Source organism: Sturnira hondurensis, unplaced genomic scaffold (genome assembly GCF_014824575.4).
Source record: "Sturnira hondurensis isolate 20B ecotype Veracruz unplaced genomic scaffold, ASM1482457v3 Scaffold0023456, whole genome shotgun sequence".
In the NCBI taxonomy this organism is placed as follows: domain Eukaryota; kingdom Metazoa; phylum Chordata; class Mammalia; order Chiroptera; family Phyllostomidae; genus Sturnira; species Sturnira hondurensis.
Genome location: NW_028096087.1, coordinates 1,629,626 through 1,652,207, shown reverse-complemented (window position 1 = coordinate 1,652,207; position 22,582 = coordinate 1,629,626). Strand labels below are relative to the sequence as shown.

Here is a 22,582-nt window from a genome sequence, read left to right as displayed (position 1 = left end):
CTTTTAAAATAAAATGCTCATGAGTAACTAATACAGAAGAGATAGTAAAGCATGAAGTATTTTTTTTTTTTTGGCAAAAGATCTTTTATTTATTTATTTATTTATAATTTTTATTTAACTCTTGTTCAAGTACAGTTTTCTTTCTTGTATTCCCAGCCCTGTCCCCCACCAATGCTCCCCACCTCCCTCCCATCTCCGCCCCCCACCTTAGTTATTGTCCATGTGTCCTTTATACTTGTTCATGTGAGTCCTTCACCTTTTCCCCTGTGATTCTCTCCCCTCTCCCCTCTGGACCCTTTCAGCACGTTCTGTATTTCAGTGTCTTTGGTTACATTTTGCTTGCTTGTTTGTTTTGTTGTTTAGATTCCTGTTAAAGGTGATATCATATGGTATTTGTCTTTCACCACCTGGCTTATTTCGCTCAGCATAGTCGTGTGAGTTCTTTGTATATTTTGGAGATTAAACCTTTGTCTGAGGTGTCATTGGCAAATATGTTTTCCCAAACTGTTGCTTCTCTTTTTATCTTGATACTGTTTTCCTTGGCCATGCAGAAGCTTTTAAGTTTCATGAGATCCCATTTGTTTATTCTTTCCTTTATGTCCCTTGCTCTAGGGGACGTATCAGTAAAAAGATTGCTGCGTGGAATATCTGGGATTTTCCTGCCAATGCTCTCCTCTAGGGCTTTAATGGTTTCACAGCTTATATTTAAGTCTTTTATCCACCTTGAAGTTATTTTGGTGTATGGTGTAAGTTGGTGCTCGAGTTTCATTTTTTTGCATGTAGCTGTCTAGTTCTCCCAACACCATTTGTTGAAGAGGCTATCTTTACTCCATTTAATGTTACTGCCCCTTTGTCGAATACTAATTGACTGTAGAGATTTGGGTTTATTTCTGGGCTCTGTTCTATTCCATTGGTCTATGTGCCTGTTTTTATGCCAGTACCAGGCTGTTTTGATTACAGTGGCCTTGTAATACAGTTTGATATCAGGTATTATAATTCCTCCTACTTTGTTCTTCTTTCTTAAAATTGCAGCTGCATGAAGTATTTTTAATGAATCAATTCTAAAAGTATAACATGGTTTAAAAAGCTTTTTCTTTTTAAAAATAGTCTTAAAAACTCCCATGATGGAGGCAATACCTTTATACATATAAAGTTAGACTCTTTCATTTATACTTAAAATTGTTTTATTTTGTTTTTATCCCACTGAAAATTAAGAGAATTTTAAGAAAATCTATTTTACAGAATACAATTCAAAATTAATCTTAAAGATTCATTATTTTTCAAGTAGACTATGAAATTTTAGTTATTTTAAAAATCACAGATTATGAAACAACCCATGAAAATGAAGATAAAGAGAGTTCTGTTCAGACAGAAAGACAGCTAGGTACTGGAGAGACACCAGACCATATATCCCCTGCTCCTCTGAAGAAATGTGTGTGTACACTATCATCTTTGTGCGTGGAAGGGGAAAGGATAAGGTTTGAAAAATAATTCAGGAAGGAACACTTTTTATTCAGATAGCATTTCTTTCTCTTTAAGGTTTGAGTTTTTAGTATTTTTGTTCCAGGGAAAGGGCTGATGAGTTAGTGTAAACCTGGTTTAGCATTTATGTTAAGAGGAAGGTGATGAAGACCTAGTTTGACTTACTTTGAGGGAACCATCTTGCCATTCTACACTGGAAACTAGTCCTTAATCTTCCTTTAAGAAAAAGGGTCAGCTTTTTGTGTGAGATAGTATCTAATACTTGTTGAAATCTTGTAAACTATCTCGAGAGGACTGAAACTATCTTGTAGGATTTTGTAGACATTAAATGAGATACTGGATTAAAGTACTCAACCCTCCGAAAGAACTCAGTAAATTTGGTTATGTGGATTTTTTATCTATCATAGTAGTTAAGAATTTATTCAAGTTTACAGAGGTAGGAAGGAACACAGTTCAGATTCAAACCTAAATTTTGTCTGGCTCTGGAGCTAGCACTTTTAAGCCCTTACATTACACTCTGTCTTTTAGCAATTTCTTTTCTTAAAGCTCCTCTGTTAGAAACTTTGAATATACCTTTTTGAAGGGGAAAACTAGGGAGCAGAGAAAATTCAGGAAGAAAACATTTTTATTTATTTTTCTGTTGTAAATTGGGCATTAAGAGAAAGATATTAAATGTATATAATTTATTAATTGTAGAAATTATAATATAGGTACATTTCTTACCTCAAATTAATTCAAACTTATCATAGATTTCCCAGACTTTTATATTGTACTAGACACTCTTTAGAACAATTCAGAAAAAGGCAAGATCAAGTTAAAGGGGTAAAAAAAATAAATCAAATGGGTGGATTTCTGTTTAAGGATTTTCTATTTAAGGAAATTTCCAAAGAGTCCTAGTCCAGCAATCAAATCCTCTGTAACCAACTGTATGATTTAAACAGGTTTAAAATAGATTGTCTGTCCCAATGGGTTATTTGGAGGGATATATATATATATATGCACACATACATATACACACATACATATATATACACATATGTGTATGTGTGTGTGTGTGTATATATATATATATATATATATATATATATATATATCTTCCTAACTACTATGATGGAATTGTAATAAAATAATATATTCTTTACATTTGTATAGTACTGTGCAAATATCAAAAAACTGTCACTATAATATCTCATTTGTTCTTCACGATGGCCTAAAGGATAAGGAGAACAAGTATTCTTTAGGCCAAGCATATGAGCTACTTAAGCCTCAGAAATTAAATAATTTCTATAGGGTCATTCTGTTAGCAAAGGGTGGATATTAGATTAGATCCAGATCTTCAATCCTGGAAGCCAGTATTCCTTGCAGTACATAATGCTGTGTTTTAGTGCATAATGTTGCTACTTTGACTATAAAATGTTACTTATCATTTGACTGTTACCAGCAAAGCACTCATCTTGAGGGAAACAGTAGCAACCTGTGCAGAGAAGCCCTGACTCCCTGGGAGCTTGCTTGACCAGATTTAGAGATTGAGCACTCATGAGGAATCATCTGATGAATCATTTGGCAATGGAGGGGAAAAGTGCAGCAGAGTTCCCTATAGATTTCAACATAGGACTGACACAAAACTACACAATGGAAATGAACCAAAAAGATTCCAGAAGATGAGTATAATATTGTATACAAATTAGTTTTCTATGTATCTAGTTAATTTTTGGTTTCATTTGAGGATTTCTTAGGTTTGTTTCCTTAGCTAAGAGTTTTGAAGGGTTTACAATCAATGTTATGTTTTTATACTGCATATACAAAGTAAAGCTCAGAAAAACAAAATGATTTAGTCAAAGTTACAAAAGAAAAATACCCTTAAAAATAGCTCATGTTTATGGAGCATGACTTTTGTTTCAGGTCCATGCCAAACTACTTTAATGATTTCACTGAATCAACATAACAACATGGGTGATAGATTCTATCAAGATATTTGTCAAAAGCTTCAGTTAGAGCAAAAATCTCTAAATCAAAATTCAACTTGTTCTTTTTAGTAAAGATACTTTGGGCAAGAAATGTAGCTAAACATTCTGGTCAATTTTGTATTAAACACCAAATATACTGCCATGTAGTAATCTGCTAAATTATAGTGCTTGTTAGAACTCTGTCCAGTTTTATATTCAAATGTCTTACTTTGCACTGTTTTTGGCAGGATAAAAATCTTAAGTAATAAAGATAGTACTTTACATTTATAACATCTTTATGCTTTTTCAAAGTTATCAGACCCTTTTAAGTAATTAAATGGATAATTTGTTCAGAAACACTTATTTCTTTGCACTGCATAGATTAGAATTTGCCAAGTGTGCTTTTTATAGAACTACTGGTGCTAATTGCTAGTATGTGGTAAGCATGGAATTGCATGATCACATAAATTTGGAAAATACCATGCTCAGTATCAGTAAATACATGTCTTTGCTGCAGGATTTGTCTGAATCTATACATACTTTAAAAACAAAGCTATAATAGGTATTACTCCCCTAACTTACTGTTTTTTTATGTAATTAATTCATTTTAGAACATAACATCTCAAACAGTGTTCTTTGGAACATAATTTTGAAAATACCAAGCTTATATCTTGGAAGAAATTTTGACATTTAAGAGTTAGGTTTTTGCAATCAGCTCAAATTGACAATAAAATTGCCAGCCTTTATTTGTGTAGACCTGACTTTGATTATTATTCAAAGAATAACAGATATTTTTCTGTGCCTTAAATCATGAAAATTTAAACTTATTTTTTATTTCAAATGTTCTTTGAGGATTACATATGTTCTTTATAATAAAGAGAATTCTTTAAAATGCCCCTGTAGAAGATGGTGCTGAAGTAAATTATGCTATATACATAGGTTAAAATCACTGTCAAAAACTAATCTTATAAGATTTTTAATGAGGTAAGAACATTGTCAAATTATATTAAGAAGTGAGGACCACAAAAATGATATGCAGTATCACTACAATATTATAAAACAAACAAGTGAAAAACAAAACAAAAAATACTGGAAGAAATAAAAAGACCAAAATGTTAATCTGATTATGAGTAAATCAGTTAAAATCAAAATATCTATCCAAATATATATGCTACCACAGAGATACTTTTGTTGTTTCTTTGTCTTAAAATCTAGTGTTTGAATTAGGGAAACCTAATTCAGAAGAAATCTTAAGATCTGGTGTGGTTTATATCCTTGTCAGTAACTCAAGTTAGGTTGGATTTTTGTTTACCAGTTTCTGCATACTTAAAGATGGAAGATATGTTCTACTTCCTCCTATCAACAGGATTTTGTAAAGACTTGTGAAATAATAAAACCTATCTTCTTCTGATACTTAAGGCATGAGGTGCTGATGATGTTAGCTACTCTGTCTGAAGCTCAGCTGCTCAGTCCTGTGAGCAAGTACCACGAACATTGGAGGACTTGAGAAATCACTGCAAAATCTTACAGCCTTGGGCTTACCTGGTTGGTAAATGATTAACATGCTTCAGGCACCACTCAGTCTGAGACTCCTCCAATTCATGTTTCAACTTAGCAGAAGATATTTTTCACCCACAGCAACCTATTGAAATTGTGTTTGGTGTGATCTCCAGGGACCTCTTCATTCTTTTTGATCCTTTTCATTGGTACCTTCTGGAAATATGGACCTCTCCTGGCCTCTCTCCATGATTCTCCTCCTCTGCCCTCTTTCCTCTACTGGCTCCTGGATGTGGGTGTTCTCTGGGGTTTCATTCTCCATGCCCTTCTCCTCTCCCTCCATGAATCATCCTTCATACCTGTAATCACACTCCTCTGGTTAGAAATCACTTTCCCTTCCCTCCTTTGAAAGAGGGGAGGAACTGGAGTCAGATAGCAATTGGCACAATGTTACTCTAAGTATCATAAAAAAGAATAAATATAGTAAAATATTTATTTCACTAATACTAACTTATTAGATGATAAAAGTTAATTCTATGCCCCAAATTTCAGAAGGATAATAGAAATAATTTCCTTCCTGGAGTCATAAAGCAGTAGCAATTCACAACAGTCCCTCTCTTGAATACCCTCTTCCTCATCAATCTTTGTCTACCATGCACTTATATAGTATTTGACTTCAGCCTTTCACAATAAATTTCTACTTCATTAACAGTTTTTCTCTTGTCCCTCTAAGTTTCTTTCCTTCACCACTCATGTACCATTTATACTATACTGAGTTGTGTATGATTACTTAGTAATACTAATGCTCAAGTAGTATGTTTTATGTGCTCAAGATTGTAAGGCACCTAGAGGTTGCTACTTTCTTTCCTTTCCATTGTCAGCCTTCTCTCCCCACACTCTCACTTTCATCGTCCTGCCCCTTACAACCTTGGACTAACAGAACAGGCTATAAACAATGGTCTGTCAGCAAGTGCCAGTCATTGGGTTAAATAAAGGTAACAATAATTAAACAAAATGCAATTTAGAAAATACTACCAAATATTTTTATATATGGTTGAATTCTTCAATTTTTCTTATTTTCTAAGATGGACCTTTGTTCTTATGGTAACTTAACTGGAATGGCTGACATTCCTTAAATACTACATTGCTGTTGTTCAGGTTCTAAAGCATTTCCTGTCTATGCCTCCCAACGCCTCTCCAGTGGCCTCCACCAACATCTTTATTAAAATGCTACCATAGAGATCTCATCACCTACCTGTGTGGATAGTGAGAGGAAGATCAGATGACTTATAGAACTGGGAATTAAAGAAGGCAAGTCCTAAAAATGGTCATACTTCCCCATCGACTTTTTGGGGGTGAGTAGGTTGTAAAGTTTGGCTCCTTGTTGTGCTTAAAGTCGATTTTCTGTAAATTTAGGATTTTGTATTACATAATAAAATGCATTCCATTTCTTTTTTTTTTCCTTTTAGTTACAATAGTGCTAGAACCATTTCATGGAGTTTTAGAAATCTTAATTCCTTCTCAGACAGGTACAATTTGTTTTAGTAGTATATAATGAAGATACAGTTAAAATGGGATGACTAAGTCTGTCTGGAAATATTGTGAACTATTTTATTTTATATCAAACATAGTTCTTAAATATTAGGCATAGAATTCTATCAATAAATCAACTCTGTAGATAAAACAGTACCTCGATATTGTTACTGAGAAACCCTATGAAATATACAATGAATTTTGCAGTATTTTACTTCTCAACATTTCCTAAATGAAAAAAAGCAACACATCATTAAAAGCTTCCAGTTTTTATTTTCCTAAAGGTATGTTGAAAGAATTATTTGATGTCATTTCTTTACATAACTGTATTAAAATAAGAAACAGAAAGTGAAAAAATGGTCACTTTTAATGAAAATATTCAGTATTAGTACTTTTACACAATGCTTTCAATTACAGCTTTGTGTTACATTTTAATGTTGAGATCATTGTGCAATCACACATTTTAAAGAAATTAGTTTCACATCTTCCCAATTAAATACATGTGCAGTACCTCACTTAATTGTTAGCTCTACGAGGCTACAGGGGCCATGCTTTGCCTAGCTTTTAGTAAATATCCAATAAATATTTATTGAATAGTTGAAGGAATGAAGAATCTGGTCTCCTGCTACCACAACTGATGTCATGTCTTTTTTTAAAATCTTGTCACATCAAAGAGAATTTAACTTCTTTGGATCACTATCATTTTTGCCCTCCTTCCTGCCTGTTTCAGAGGAAGATGGTCCTAAAATTAATCCATTTACACAATTCAGCAAACATATCCACATCTCTCCTACCTTCAAAAACAACAAAACAGGTGCCCTGAATAGCTACCCCTTTTGTCTGTCTCTCCCCTTCCCTCATTGCCAAACCTTTGAAAGAGGCCTCTCTCTTTCCTCACTTTTAGTTCACTCACTTACTTCACTTTATAATCCAGTTCTTGGGGCTCCACTCTGGCATCAACTTAAGCTTCACCTCTTGCCAGCTTAGTGGCCAGTCATAGGTCTGTCATAAAAATTAAGTGAGGTAATACATTTAAAATGTACTTCCACATTACCTGGCACATAGTAAATGTTCGGTAAATTGTCACATCAAAGAGAACTTCTTTGGGAGTTAAATGCTACTTATCGATTAAAAGTGCAATAGGAGTTCAGAGATGAAAATATTGGTACAGCTTAAGAATTATTTTGAATTTCCCTAACCACTCAGTCTCATTCTTGCAGATAAGGAAATTAGGACTTAGAGAGGTTAAGCACTCAAAGAAAATTTCATGAAGGAAGTGACATTCATGTTGGAAGGAGTTGAATTTTGAAGGATAACAATAGCTTACATCTATTGAATGTTTACTGTTGGCCAGAGACCATTGCAAATGCTTTACATGGAGTGCTCTACTTAATCCTCAAAATGTTCCTCAAAAATGTGAAGCAGGATTTTGGTTGAATGAGATGATCTGAAGTCAGACAGAGAGAATAGAAAAAAAGGAATGAATGAAAACCCAGAGGCAAGAAAGACATTCTGATTTCTAAAGATGTTGAAGAGATGAGTTTACCAGCCGTAGTGAAGAGCTTGTCTTAGGCAGTAATGAGAAGCAATGTTGGATAGAGACAAAATTATTAGGCCTTGACAGCCATGCAAAAAAAAAAAAAAAAAGGCTATATAGAAAAAAAGAAAAAAAAGAAGAAAGGCTATCTATAATGGCAAAAAAAGAGTAATTATAAATAAATTATTTGGGAAAGAGGCACGGTGATTTGATGACATGAACTGTGAAGCCCAGAAGGGCGGCTTGAACCTGTGTTCTTCACATCCCTAGAGACCCACAGCCTATACCAGACACCATGGGTTCCCACTAGCCACTATTAGGAGAGTACCAGCACAATTTCCTATAAAGTTGGATCTTCATAAAGGTTTATTGAAATAACAAATTAATCAAAAATAAATTGAATTGGAAGTTGTTTTTAAGTGGGACTATGGTTAAGACAATAGGAATGGACATAGTAAGGCAAATCCCAGAAACAATTTCAGAGAAATAATAGGACTTGGGCACATATTAAACATAAACTAATATTTAGATCCATATGTCAGGCTTATATATACAGCGGGCTGCAGTGTCAGCACTGCATTTGAATTCAATTTTGTTGTTTAAGCAGAAGCTCTGTATTTGAAACAAAATGAATCACATTTCAGGATAATGATACTATAATTATTTTTGTCATTAAAACTTATGTTTCTACTTTCTACTCCTACTCCTTTCACCCAAGTTCTTACCAGTTTTACCTGGATTGTTGTCAGAATCTCCTATGAACTCTGCCAAATAATCTTTCTCATCTTCAAGCACATCTCCCACACTTTTGTTTATACAGTTGCCCTCTTCCATGAATACCCTTTCTTCTACCATTTCATCATTACCAGTTGGAATCCTTTCAGAACAAATTACCTGCTATCTTCTCCATGATGTCTGATCAACCCAGCTAGAACTGACAACTTTCTGAACAGCACTGCATTTCACCATGCTGGTTTAGTTCGGTGGGTATCCCTTTACTAGTATTTTGTTTGTCCTTTATGATGATGGTACTGTGTGTTACCTATTCAGTATATAGTTATGGCATGAATTAAAAGCATTTTAAATACTCCAAATCCCTTCCCAACCTTTTCCCTTTGCAGAAAAGTTAGTACAGTCAGTTTTACACTAACACATATCCTTTGTAACATTAAAAATGTCACATCACCATTGTTAGGAATACTTAGGCAAAAAAAAGGAACTTGGAGTTGGGAATATAAAAAATTAAAAGACTGTGCAGGATTAGACATTTTTGTGAGGAACCTTTTGGTTGGATAAAGGAAGCTGAAGAAAAAACCTTGAGCCCTATTACTGCACTCCTGCCACTTAGGAGGGAGGGAAGTGAATTGAATATGAGAGGGACTCCCAGCTTTTGGGTCCTTGGAAACCCAGGAGGACCAGGGCATTGAGTTGGATAGGGAACTCATGCAGAAAGTATCTCTCTTAGTAGGCATATTATAGGCAAAAGGCAAGCTTAATTTATAAGCATCTCTCTCAATCTGCTGTGGGAGGTGATTCTAGAATTTCTAGGGAACAAAGATCTTAGTTGTATAGTGCCCACTATTACTAATATAGGATGTGGAAAATGTTATCCATAGCCTATTTTTAATGAAGTTTTAAAAGTTTATATATATGCACACACGCACACACACACACACACACACACATATTTGTTTCCTTGGTGGTTCACTCATGACTTAAGACTCTATTTTGTTCTATCCAGTCTTGGATTCCTCAAACAAATTTTACTACTAGGATTTTCAGAAATCTAATACTATAGGCTGGAGAGGGCTACTATAAAACCTAGCTAAATAGGTATCATATTCCACAGCTCAATGGGCAATTCTTGAGGATCCCAGACTGTGACATGCAGTCTCCAGGCTCTGAGTCTTTCTTTTGCACATAATGCTTCCCTTGCCTAAGATACCTTTCTTTGCATTTTGCAAGGTTAACCCATACTTATCCTACATAATTTTTTTCACATGTCATCTCCAAAAAGCCTTCCCCCATAGATTGGGTGCCACTCCCGCCTGTTTCCACAATAGCCTGGGCTTTAATGGAGATACACACCTCTGGTGGGGCGGTTGCCATCCTCCACAAGTCCTTCTCCCACTGTGCAAACTCCTCTGGGAGCCTCCTAGGTGCTGAGCACTCAGCAGTATACTTAGAAGGCCAGGAAGGCTCAATAAATGTTTGTTCATTGAATGAACAAATACATATAGTATTAACAGAAAATGCAATGGAAGTCCTCTCCCCAGCAGAGGTGAGTTGTCAATACTAGAGTTTTGGGATAATTTTGGAGAACTACCATCTATGTTCTCCTTATCTTCTCCCCACCTGGTGCAGATAAACAAGCCGGAAAGGTAGCATTTTGCCTCTGTGCCTTAAGCAAAATACAGTTCCTATCCAACCCAGTATTAAATAATTGATTATTTTTACTATATAGCTCCCAGGGAGAACAGACTTGAAACACTTTGTATCTTAGAAAACATTTGAAATTTTGTTGCCAGGCTTATTTTTTAAATATTCCACTAGAAAGAGCTCTCTGCAGATACCTATTTTCTTTTGTAATAGAAATCAAGAGTTAATCTACCCCGTCCATCCATCTCTCTTCTAATAATAGTTTTTCCTTTTATTTTTTCGAATTCATAAGAGTAATACAGGTCCCCATGATTCAATTTTACAGTTTTTCTCAGACCCAATGATAAAAATAACTGAACCCATAACTCTGAAGTAGCATTTTCTTTCAGTACAAACAGAAAATCATGAGCTACCTATAAAGAACTGGGTCTAAAATTTTGAAGTAGGTCTTGCTTTAATTTTTTCTTGAAGGTTACAGTGTCCAACAATTATTACTCCCTTTGCTTCAATTATAAAAAATAATAAATATGGGTTGATAAAATGCAGAATTAAAAAAAAACTTACTTTGGATCAGAGTAGGATAACAGCCGTTTGTTTATATTTGGCTGACCAATGATGTGATACGAAGCCTGTAATCCAGAGTTTCATTAGACATAAAAATAACTGCTGGCAAAAGTTCACGAGTAGCATTTTGCCCCTAATTTCGTTTGCATTTTGTTTTAAAGACCTAAAGTCTGGCGAATATGATGCCTCACCCACCGTCTGTACCCAGGAGCGCCGCTCCTTGCGCCGGCCGCGCGGGAGGGCAGGTGCCCGAGACAGGCGACCCCTGGTAGTGGTGCCGCCCTGTACTTCTACCGCCGCGGCTGTTCATAAAGCTTTGCGGGTGCAAAAAGCTGCCTAGCACTGTCGCCTGTCCACCGACGGCGCTGGGAGGGAGCGAGAGTGAATAAGGGAGAGTGTTCGGAAAGCGAGCGGCGACGTGGGCTATTGGGCCCCGAAGTCCGAGAGCCCAGTAGACGGGGCCAGTCCTGCAGCGCGCCCGGGCCGAGGGCGTGAGCCTCAAGCAGCCGGGCGCGGCCCCAGCGGCCGGCGGGCGCCGGGGTTGGCGGGACGCGCGCTCCTTCCCGGCGCCCGCTCGAGCTCGCGCCCCCCCTCCGCGTGCCCGCGCCGCTGCGCGATGCAGTGTGGGGAATGGCTGGGGTTGGCTGAAGAGCGCACAGTGGAGTTTTAATGTCCGCCATGTTGGCCATGGCGTATTGAAGAGAGCGAGCGAGAGAGGAGCGGAGCGGCTCAGCCTCACACCCTCCCGGCTGCTGCAAGGGCCCGGACGGCGGGCTTGCGCTCCGCCCCTCAAGTCCCCGGCAGCGGTAGGCGAGTGGGGACCGAACCCCCGGTTCTCCATGATCCCGCTGGCCGGGGCCGTTTCCCCAGAGCGGAGAGGTATCTGCTGCGCCTGAGATGAGTAAACTGTCGTTTCGGGCGCGGGCGCTAGACGCCTCGAAGCCGCTGCCGGTTTTCCGCTGTGAGGATTTGCCTGACCTGCACGAATACGCTTCGATAAACCGGGCCGTGCCGCAGATGCCCACCGGAATGGAGAAGGAAGAGGAGTCGGTACGTGTTAACTCCCCTGTCCGACCCACTGCCAGGCCCTGCTCTCTCTGCTGCCGGCGGCGGCGGAGCACCAAACCCACACAAAATGGCCGCCATCTTCTATCTGCCGCCGACTCTAAGTCCCCGGCCCGGCCTTTACCCCGCCTCCCTGGCCTAGACCCCGAGCCGCCGCGGCCTGCCGGGCCCTTGTCTGAGGCCACCCGTCGACCCCCGCCACTTGTACTCGGGTCCCACGGAATTCGGGAGCCCGAAAGGCACAAAGGGGTCACGTGACGAAGCTGCCGGCAGCCATTTTGTGGTCTCAGTTGTGGTTGGGCCTTGTGCATTCCGAGAGGGGAGCGGGCTGGGTGGCTGTAGGGGTGCGGCGCGCCTGGTGCCTTGGAGGATCCGCCTGCAGGCCATTCTGCAGACCGCTTGGTGGCGCTCTCGGGCCACCGAGTCTTTGCGCGCCCCCGGCGCCTGGGAGTTCAAGTTCTGTGCACTGTAGGGCGTTTTCACTTCCCGTTGGCCTGGAGGTCTTGTGGGGCTCCGTGGGCCCACGTGGAGCCTCTTGGGGCCTCCGGGGTTGATAGCCGGTCTCTGAGGCTTTATCCCCCTCCCTGCAGCGAAGTGTTGAGAGGACTGCGTATTTGCCCGGACAACTTGACTTTCATAGCCGATGGAACTTACTTTCTGCCTTCATTACTCCCCAGTTCTAGTTAATCGGAGGGTAATTAAACTACCGTCCCTCAGTTTTTCTTTAGTCCTTGAGAATATGTGGCAGATTTATTTTACTTATTTAGGAGTACGTGGCTCTTCTAAGGCCTATAATTATCAGGTGGTTTTTGGTTTTGTTTTTTTTAAATAAAATTTAGGTTCGCTTGCCTTCTACTTTCTAAACATGGGAGTGGAGGAAATTTAGTTCTTTTAACATCTGTATCTTCAAGTAGATGTTAAAAGAACTAAATTTTGAAAGAGGGTCCTTCTCATGTTAAGAACCGAACTAAAGAAATCTTAACATTGAGATGTTTGATTTGGGTGGGTTTCAGTATTTTAAATGTGTACAGCTAATAGACATTTTATCAGAGCTGTGGCTTCACCTTGTCGTGGAAGTCGGGTTCAGACATAAGGATAATAGAGTCTTCCTCTCATTTCCCCCAGATCCTTGACAGTTTAACTTGATGACTTCTAATCCTAAGGAATTGCATACCTTGGTTTTCAGGTACAGCCATTTAAACAGGTGCAGTGTATTGACAGTTCGAGGAAGTCGAGGAGTCGCTGGATTTGTGTCCTGCAAATTTGTGGAAAATTGTACTGTTATACCTCTATTTGGTACTGTAAGAATTTTAAATGTAGAAATTATGCTCTGTAATGTGGATTTTGAAAATAAAGCTGTTTAAACTGTTTGGGCTGTTTACCTTTTAAAAGTAAAATAGTTGTGACAGTCAAATGTTAATTTTGAGACCAGTGCCTTAAAACAAACTAGAGATAAGTTAAAATAAGTATATGTAGTACTGGAGATTGTCTGTAGTGCTGGCTGTCGGCACAGGACACAGAACCTCTTAATTTATTTTACTTGTATCAACGTTAGCCGTAGAATGGTGCCATTTGTTTATCTTCAAAGAAGTGACTTGTCTATAAAAATTAAAGTACTTATGACTGCAGAATCTTGTCTTTTGGTTTTATTTTTGTTTCTGTTGATACGTTTTACAAATAATATTTTAAATTTGGGGTCTTGGTGTTACATTGTCCTGGAAATTAATTTGTAGTTTTTGTTTTATAGCCAAGGAAGGGGAGAGAGAGCCTTGATACAAGCAAGATAGCATTACAGTTCACTTTAGAAATGTAGTAAAGTCATGCTTTAGTTAAGTCTTGGACAGTCCCAAGAGCCACATAGAGCCTGAAATCAGAGTTTAGCTCAACTGAAGTATCAATATGCCTGTTAAGTTTTACAGGTAATTTTTGTTCTCTGACATAATTTTGACATAGTTTCAGTGGATATCCTAAGTTTGTAACACATGGCATCCCTGTGTTTGAGGGATGGACAATAAGGGATTTTTCTTTTCCCTTCACACCAACCTTTTTCTGTCCTCTGTTTAGAATTTGTTTCACTTCACATCCAACCAAAACTGATCGGTGAAACAGACCTCAGGAATAGATACTGAAGTTAATACAGTAATGTAAGCAGCTGCTTTACAGTCCTGTGATTCATGCATGTAGTAAGTGGCTGTGTAAATCACAATATTATCATATCGTGTTACACACTTATGAAAATATACTAAGTATAAATAAAGGTAATTCTGAGTTAATGTGAGAAAAACAGAAACTTGTCCTTACTTAGGTTGGGTTTGATAATTTGCTGAAGTATGATATACTTCTTAGAGAGGATTGAAATAAACTTTTGCCTTTGATTGACATTAGTTATTGTGTCTTTAAGGCTGAAGTGACCCAGAACCTGAATTGAGTGTCTAGTTTAGAGAAAGTAAAATCCTATGTTGATACTGAAAGATGGAGCAGATTTAGATGAGGACAGTTTTGTGTGCACCTCCTCATTAAAGCGTTTCATGGTGAAAATGCATCTGCAGATTGTCAAGTGAGCTGTACCTGGTAGGTGTTACCATATTTGCTTCTATGATAAATTTGACAAGTTCTGCATCTTAACCCTGGGAAAATAACACTTATAATGTGCTCCCACTTAACCAATTTTTATAATATAATCTGAACACACTTACTTAATTAGGCATGACTCTTAATTTTTAAGAAACTATGTAGAAGTCCCCTCTTCTCTCCTCAAATGAATTTTTGTCAACTTTAGAATTTAGTAATTTTTTGATTGTTGTGGGGTAGAAAGTAATGTAAGGCTATAATAAAGTGAAGGACTTGCTTGAGGTCATAGATGTCAGGGATTAAATGTCTGAATTGGTATAATGTAATACATTGTAACTTGCTAAATCAAAAAGTAACCCTTGAAGGTTTAGACTTAAAGAATTAAGCAATTTTCAAATCGTAGGAAATCAAGACTGTCAGCTCTAAATATGACATAAATGAGTCCCATTAGGGGTAAAAAGAACAAATTTAAGCATTTGAGGAGACATAGAGTATTTTAATTTTTATTGATTGTAATCTTTAAGGTCTTTCAAGTTAGAAATGTTAACAAGTTCAGTGCCAGTTTTACCTTTAATGGAAAGGGTAGCTTTCTAAAATACCAGTACTATTGAATTTTTAAAATTAAAATTGGTGCTTTATGTTTAGTTATAATTCTCCTTTATGGTTACTTCTCACTTTAAGAATGACATTCTGAAAACATTGGTTTTGAAGTGTTATTTAAGAAATTGGAGCTACCTGGTTCTATAGTGCTTTAACTTATCCCATTGGGATGGATAGGCTGTAGGGCTCCATTTATTATAAGGTGCAGAGAATTAACCTTTCTTGTCCTTACTTAGGTTGGGTTTGGTAGCATAAGTGGTGTAAATAAAGATCTTAATGATGGTGAGACACTGATATTACCCTACACAGCCTCCTTTGAGACTTAAGAGTCTAGCCATCACAATCCAACTTAGTTTTAATAGGATTCTAACCAGATGGAATAATCTCATAACACCAACCTTTTCTCTCCTATTAAAACTACACTCTTCATTACTGGCCCAGTATACAATCATTAAGCCCAAGTTAAGGACCCCTTTCAAAACAGGTGTTTTTTCGTAAATTAGGGGGAAATTGGAATATTGGGCTGATATGAGAAAAATAGTTAAGCACTACATTTTCAAAGTGATAGAAATAGTTTTTTAATTAAAAATTTAAAATTAAGTGATAAGTTTAAATTTTTGATTTCTCGCTTTTGAAAGAAATGAATCTTTTTCCTCTAAAATTTTGTAAACCAACATTTTTTTAATCCAGATAAAATCACAGGTAATTGAGAAGCAATGATAAAATCCAGTTTCACCTTTTTACCCTGCTCAAGATATTTTTGAATAGGAGTTTCTAAGTTGGGGTTTTGAGGTTGCATGAAAATGATTCTGGAAGATAATGGGTTACCATGATGTACATATAAAATTATATGATGGTGTATTTTCTGGGAGAAAATTCATACTTGTCATCAATTTTTCAAGGTTTTGGTAATGGGGGTGTGGTAGAAAGCTTAAAGATCTGCTATCTTTTAAGTTTCAAATGGAGTTATTTTGGTTTTATCAGAATGGCAGTCACTAGATAGAATTAATAGAAGATAATTAGCTTAAAGGCTCAGGAAAAGACTCAGGACTTGACTATAAAGGGAACCCCTCAATAACTACCACCCGAGTGCCTAAAGTGTTAATATTAACTCGATTCAGTTTACTATTTGTAATTTAAAATTTTGTTTAAGTACCATTTGTACTAAGACTTCATATTTTTATAAAACAGCAATGAATATTAATGGGTTTATGTATCTAACTGTGGGTGCTTTATGATCTCTAATGGAATTTGTGCTAAACTACCTTTTCTCTGTTAATCAGTAGGACTTAATTAAAAGTACCATCTAAATGTAGGGTAACTTACATTTTGTAAACAAGGAATAATAACTATACTTACAAGCTCATGAATTTATTGCTACAATTAAATATTAAACCAACCACTCCTACTACTTTTAAATGGACTCGTTTTCAGTTTTATCTTTTTTCATTCTATTACATCTGTGGTATGTAGTAATAGTAATGGCAAAGAAACAGATGGGTGACACATGTGTATGCATGAACCTACATAATGGCAGGAGCAGTTTGTATATGTGAAGGTTTGGAGTCTTACTATATGATTCAATTTTCCTGTAAAGTTAAGGGGACTTATTATCAGTAATTGGTTAAAATGGTAATTGTAAAGTAGAGGGTAGCATTTTAAAAGGAGCATTAATGCCATGAAATGATGTTACAATGTGTAAGTTTACTTTTTTAGAAATAGATTTTTTTTAAGTCTCACCTAAAGATAGGCTTCTTGATTTTAGAGAGAGAAAGATCTATCAGTTGCCTTGCCCTGACCAGGAATTGAACCAACAACTGAGCCACCTGGCCAAGGCTGATTTTACTTCTCAGAGTCAACCCACCAGGGAATAAGAATTTTTTAATTTTTATTTAATTAGGGAATTAAAATGAATTGTAAGTGCAGAAGTGGTAGAAAATATGAAATACAGAGACAGAACTAGGTAGAATATGTCTTAAACTTTTGAACCCTTAAAATGTGATTTACATTAACATATTACAATGTTTCTACAAGAATACTTATATAAAATATAAACTATAAGAATAAATTTAAGAAGTTTATGGGGAAATAAATAGGTGATTCAAATATTTTAAGCAACTTGCTAGGGAAAGGCTGTGTTGTCTTTAGCACATTTATAAATTGTGGCAGATCTTGATTTTAAGTTTATTAACCTAAGGTCTGTGATTATGGGAATGATTTTAAGCTATAACAATATTAAACATAGACAGCTTTGCACCTTTAGTTAAAAGAAGTGAATTTCATCCACCAGCCTCACTGTAGTAGGTATATAAAAAACAAGAAGGTGTTATAGTCAGTAAACCTAATATAATCCATTGTCTGGAGTTGTAGATTTGATGAATGCAGATACAATCAGTTCTTTACAAGATAAAGTCCTTCGTCTATTATTTGTTGTTAGGAAGGTTATCCTTAATAAGCGTGGTTCAGCTTCAAACACGTACAGCGGCATAGTTTGCTGAATTTCGCAACAAATTTTATTTATTTATTTTAGAGGGGAAGGGAGGGAGGAAGAGAAACACCAATGTGTGGTTGCCTCTTGCGTGCCCCGCACCAGGGAACATGGTCCACAACCCAGAGATGTTCCCTGACTGAGAATGGAACCAGCAACCCTTTGGTTCACAGGCTGGCACTCAGTCCACTGAGCCACACCAGCCAGGGCTGCAAAAGATTACTAAAGCAGATTATTTTGGTTTAATTTCCTTCAGTAGAGCAAGTACAGTTAAATAGGATGTGGTCTTACAGTGAATTCAAGGACAAAGATAACCTTAAGTTTAAATGTCCTGTGAATGACTTAATAGAGGTTCTGGTGGTTTTATGTATTGGGATAAGTTATTTGGGGCTTCATTTTTAATACTTTTGGGAGAATAAGTACCAGATATATATCCTCTGAGAAAATGTACTTTGACTTCTTGTGGCCTGAAACAAGTTAGTTACCCTTACTAATGAATTTAGCATATAGCAGTTTATGTAAATGTGTTGTACTGATGAATTTAACTATTACTAAATACTAGTAGAATGTTTAGAATGGCCTTGCTTTTTGTTTATGCTCAAAAACCGCTTGCATTTATACAGTCCTTTGTATTTGGATTTGTCTGATATGTTAAATGAGCTCTCTGTCCTTAGAGTTGTATGATACAGTTGTAAAAAAATGTGTCCTTAATCTAGGTAATTATTGGGAAAAGCATCAAACTGGAAGTTATTAGACCTAGGACCTCATCCAGTTTCCAAAACTGTATGCATGTTCCCATTCACCCAGGTTTTAACTGGGTGAAATAGAACTATGATAGTGGTTCATTTCATTTTAAAATGAAATAGAACTATGATAGTGTCCTGTTGTAATGAGTATATTGTGTTACCAGTATAGTTAAGTCTTTTTTCAATTGTATTTTATGTGTTCGTAATTACTAAATTTTGAATTAGTTAATGACTTCACTTGCATATTATATAAACATAATATACACAAAAGTAAAGTAATCTGGGTGCCAGTAAGTGGTTTCCATTTAGTCTGTGAAGGCTGTAGTTCTAAAGGATTTAGTGAATACAAATGGGTACAGTAGTCACAGAATGATTTTTGTCATATGAAAATTTGAAATTAGAGCCAGAATTTTAGTGATGTTTGCAGATTTGTGCTTTACCCATTAGATGTGAGGAGAAAACAATATAAATATGGCTGTTGTGAAGTCTAAAGGAAGAATTTGATCATTATTTTAAAAGCTAAATGGGGATATTTGAGGTGATGTATCTTGTGCAAAGACAGAAAATACAAATCCATTTTAACTTCTGTAGCAAATATTTGTTACATATTTCCTGTGAGCCAAGGACTGTTAAAGGCTCTGTGGATATAACAGTGAATAAATGGTTCATTTTTTCGTAGATCTTACATTTTATTTCTTATTTTTTTAAAGATTTTAATTTATTTATTTATATTTAGAGAGGAAGGAGAGAGGGAGAGAAGCATCAATGTATGGTTGCCTTTCGTGCATCCCCTGCTAGTAGTTGGCCTGCAAGCAACCGGCCTGCAACCCAGGCATGTGCCCTGACTGGGAGCTACACCAGCCAGGGCAGATCTTACATTTTAGAATGGAGGCTCTGTGAGGTCAGGAATTTGGTCTGTTTCATTCACCAATGTGTTTTCAGCACCTGAAATAGTGCCTGGCACATAATCTGTGTTCAGTGTTTGTTTAAGGGAAAACACAGGCAAAAACCAAAAAGCAAATTAATAAAAGTAAAAAATACAACACAACTCTTAACGTGGCAGTGGAGCAATACAGAATTTCCGGTGGAAGGAAGATACAGTTTTCTTTGCATAGATGGTTAAGGAACATTGTACCTGAAATTTGAATGGTGGGAATGAGCCAACCCTGTGAATACCTGGATGAAGAACATTCCAGGCAGAGATACTTCAAGATGCAGAGAGCCTGCAGTAGGAGCAGAAAGCCAGTATGACAAGAGAAAAGTGGAAAAAAGGATTGAGTAGTATGAGATGAGGACTCAGCAGAAGTTAGGAAGTCTATATCTATAGGCTACTACAGGGAGTTTTGATTGTTTTGAAATGAAGGAAGCCATTAGAGAGTTTCAGATGGGAGGATGACATGATCTGAATTATGTTTTGTCAAGGTTATTTCCCCTACCACGTGGAGAATGAGTCATTTGGCAAGAGGAGGGCTTTAATTAGGGTGGAGATAAAGAGAAATGGATGGATTTGAGGTATATTTTGAAGGTAGAACCAACAGAACTTGCTGAGTGATGTGAGTGTACTACATGGGGAGAAAGAATAAGGATTAACCCCTGACTTTTATCTTGAGCAACTGGATAGGTGATTGGGCTACTTACTGAGAAAGAGAAAATCAGAGGAAGGAAGGTAGAGAAAGGATGGACTTGTTCAATTTGAAGTGCTGGTTACTTGTCCATATTCAGTTGGAATATTCAAGAACGTAGTGCATTAGGGCAGTTTGCCCTGGAGGTGTATAATTTGGAAATCATGGGCTGGTAATTTGAAAGTGGTGTATAAATAATTTTTAAAGCTGCACCCTGGGGCTCAGGTAGAGTAGGAGCTGTTAGAGAAGTAGGAAGAAAATGAGGTTAAATGTGTTCCAAGGAGGAAGGATGTTTATTAACTATGTCCACTGAGAAGATAAGTAAGGGGAAAGTAACTGCTTAATTTGATTAAATGTTTGCCATTGGCCTATTTTGTTCAAGTGATGGGGAGAAAAGCCCAATTGGAATAGAAGAAATAATGAAGGGGTCACAGCAAGTAGGATGACTGTTCGGAATAGTTCTGCTATGAAAGGAACAAGAAAAAAATAAGGTGGGAGCAACAAGCAATTTCTTTTTTAAATTATTTACAAAATTTCAGCAGACACAAACAAGGGGAAGTTGGGAGAGGGAAGCAAAGTTGAGCCCTCAGTGCCCTTTTCACCAGAGAGTTTACAGGCAAAGAAGATCCCAAATAGAGCCCAATAGCTTTTTCCAGTTGAAGAAACAGACAATGCAGAGTTCTGGGACGCTGCAGTGGCTTCAGAGCAGGGCACTGGAGATGCACAGAGCAGTTCCCTTAAGTAGGGAGTTTCAAACTCTTTTGACAGGGCCACATTAGCCTCTCGGTTGTCTTCACCTTCAAAGGGCCAAATGTAATTTTAGGGCTGTAAATGTAACTACTCCTTAACAGTTAAGCGAGAGCTCATCACTGCTGCTGGGCTTGATAAAACAAGGTGGAGGGCCAGATTTGGCCTGCAGGCCTTGTGTTTGCCACGTGTGCCTTAAGTCTTTATCTAAAAACTGATCTTCAGGACTCCCCAAAGTTGAGGGAAAGGCAACTGAAAGGAAGTAGGAGGAACAGTTCTGGGAGCTCACAAAGAGCTGGCAGTATGTTTTGTCCTCATAGCTAAAGTGGAAAGTCTTCCTAATTCAAGGGGCATCAGACAAGAGTCCTGAAAAGGGTTATTTTCTTAATAGTGGAGCTAAATTAGCTCTAGCCAGGGGTGTCCAACCTTTTGGTATCTCTGGGCTACACTGGAAGAAGGAGAGTTGTCTTGGGCTATACATTAAATACATTGTAACACATAATCACAAGAAAATCTCGTAACGTTTTAAGTAAATTTACAGTTTTGTGTGGGGTTGCCCGCATTCATAGCCATCCTGAGCTGAATGTGGCCCGTGGGCAGGTTAGACACCCCTGTGAAGTGCAAGTCTAGCCCCTCTCCTAACGAAGATTAACCTCTAGGCTCAAAAGTATCTAATTAATTTCAAGTAATATAACAATGTCCCAGAATAAAGCCCCAAAATGTTTGGGACCCAACAAAAAAAATTTGCAGTCATGCAAATGGAAAATAATATGGATGATTAAAGGAAAAATTAATAAAAACACAGAGATAACCTAGTTAATAGTAGTAGATAAAAATGGTTAAATAGCTATTATAAATAAAAATAAGAGTTACTAAAAGAAGTATAATGGTTGGAATGAAATCATTAAAAGGGATAAAATACCGTATTCCTCCTCCTACTCAAGCACTTTGCTCCTAAAAATTATTTTGTCGTTCTCCTGGATCAGGTTTTTGGAGGGATCTGTGACAAATTAAAACACAAATACTTTTTCCTTTTTTAAAGTAAGGAAAGCAGATAAGTGAGGAAAGATGAAGATTAGTTGGTAGAATTGGCAGCGGGAACATGATTTTATTGTATTTTGAGATGCAGGCATCACCTCAGAGTGAGGAGTATTGAATACCTTGAGAGAGACAAAAGTACGTGTGGGGAAGCTAACTTACCAGAGAAGTGTAGAAGTATTTAGTGAATTAGTTGAGGGCTACTGGTGGTCATTTAAAGTGAAACCAGTTAGTTCACTTGGGCAGTTGAATGTAAACATTGAACTGAGTTCAAGCACAATGTACGTATATACTAGTGTTTTTCTAGGGTTTGCCCAACAAGAATGAAGAAGGAAGAGAGTGCTGAGGAGATTCGAAATATCTGAGGTAGATTATTCATGACAGACCATAGGAGCTAAATTGACTCGGCAGGGGGAAAAAGACATCAGGAGCTGGCAAATGATGGTAAAGTAGTAGGGCTCATTGGAACAGAAAGCTCTGTGGAATAGATTTGTTGGAGTGAGTGTGGGAATAGGTGAAACTAGACCGGGGGAAGGGGATTCGTTAAAGAGTAAGGCTTGAATTTAGATTTCAGAGGGAAAGGAAGATCTAGAGTATAACCACAGGAGTGGTGGTTGAGGTAAAGAAAAGATTAGTCTGGGTGAAAAGGTCATGGTATTAGATGTAGATATTGTCACTAAGAATAATTCCAGAAATGCAGTAGTAGTTGAAAAGACTGAGTTCTGTGACTGAGAAAGAAAGCGTATAACAGCTTTGGGGAGGGAGAG

At 37.3% G+C, this 22,582-nt stretch overlaps 1 protein-coding gene across 4 annotated transcripts in view; it reads left to right on the top strand.

Annotated features, from left to right (window-relative positions):
• EPC1 (enhancer of polycomb 1) overlaps positions 1-22,582 on the top strand; it is a 123,604-nt gene that overhangs the window by 17,514 nt on the left and 83,508 nt on the right. The window contains exon 2 of one of the 4 annotated variants that reach the window (XM_037037802.1): positions 11,100-11,988. The exons of 1 other annotated variant lie outside the window; for it this stretch is intronic. In XM_037037802.1, coding sequence (XP_036893697.1) covers positions 11,836-11,988 — 153 coding nt within the window. In that variant the 5' untranslated portion in view covers positions 11,100-11,835. Of the gene's footprint in view, positions 1-11,099; positions 11,989-22,582 lie in introns of those variants that run through there. 2 more of the 4 variants (XM_037037799.1, XM_037037800.1) reach the window with 2 other exon arrangements.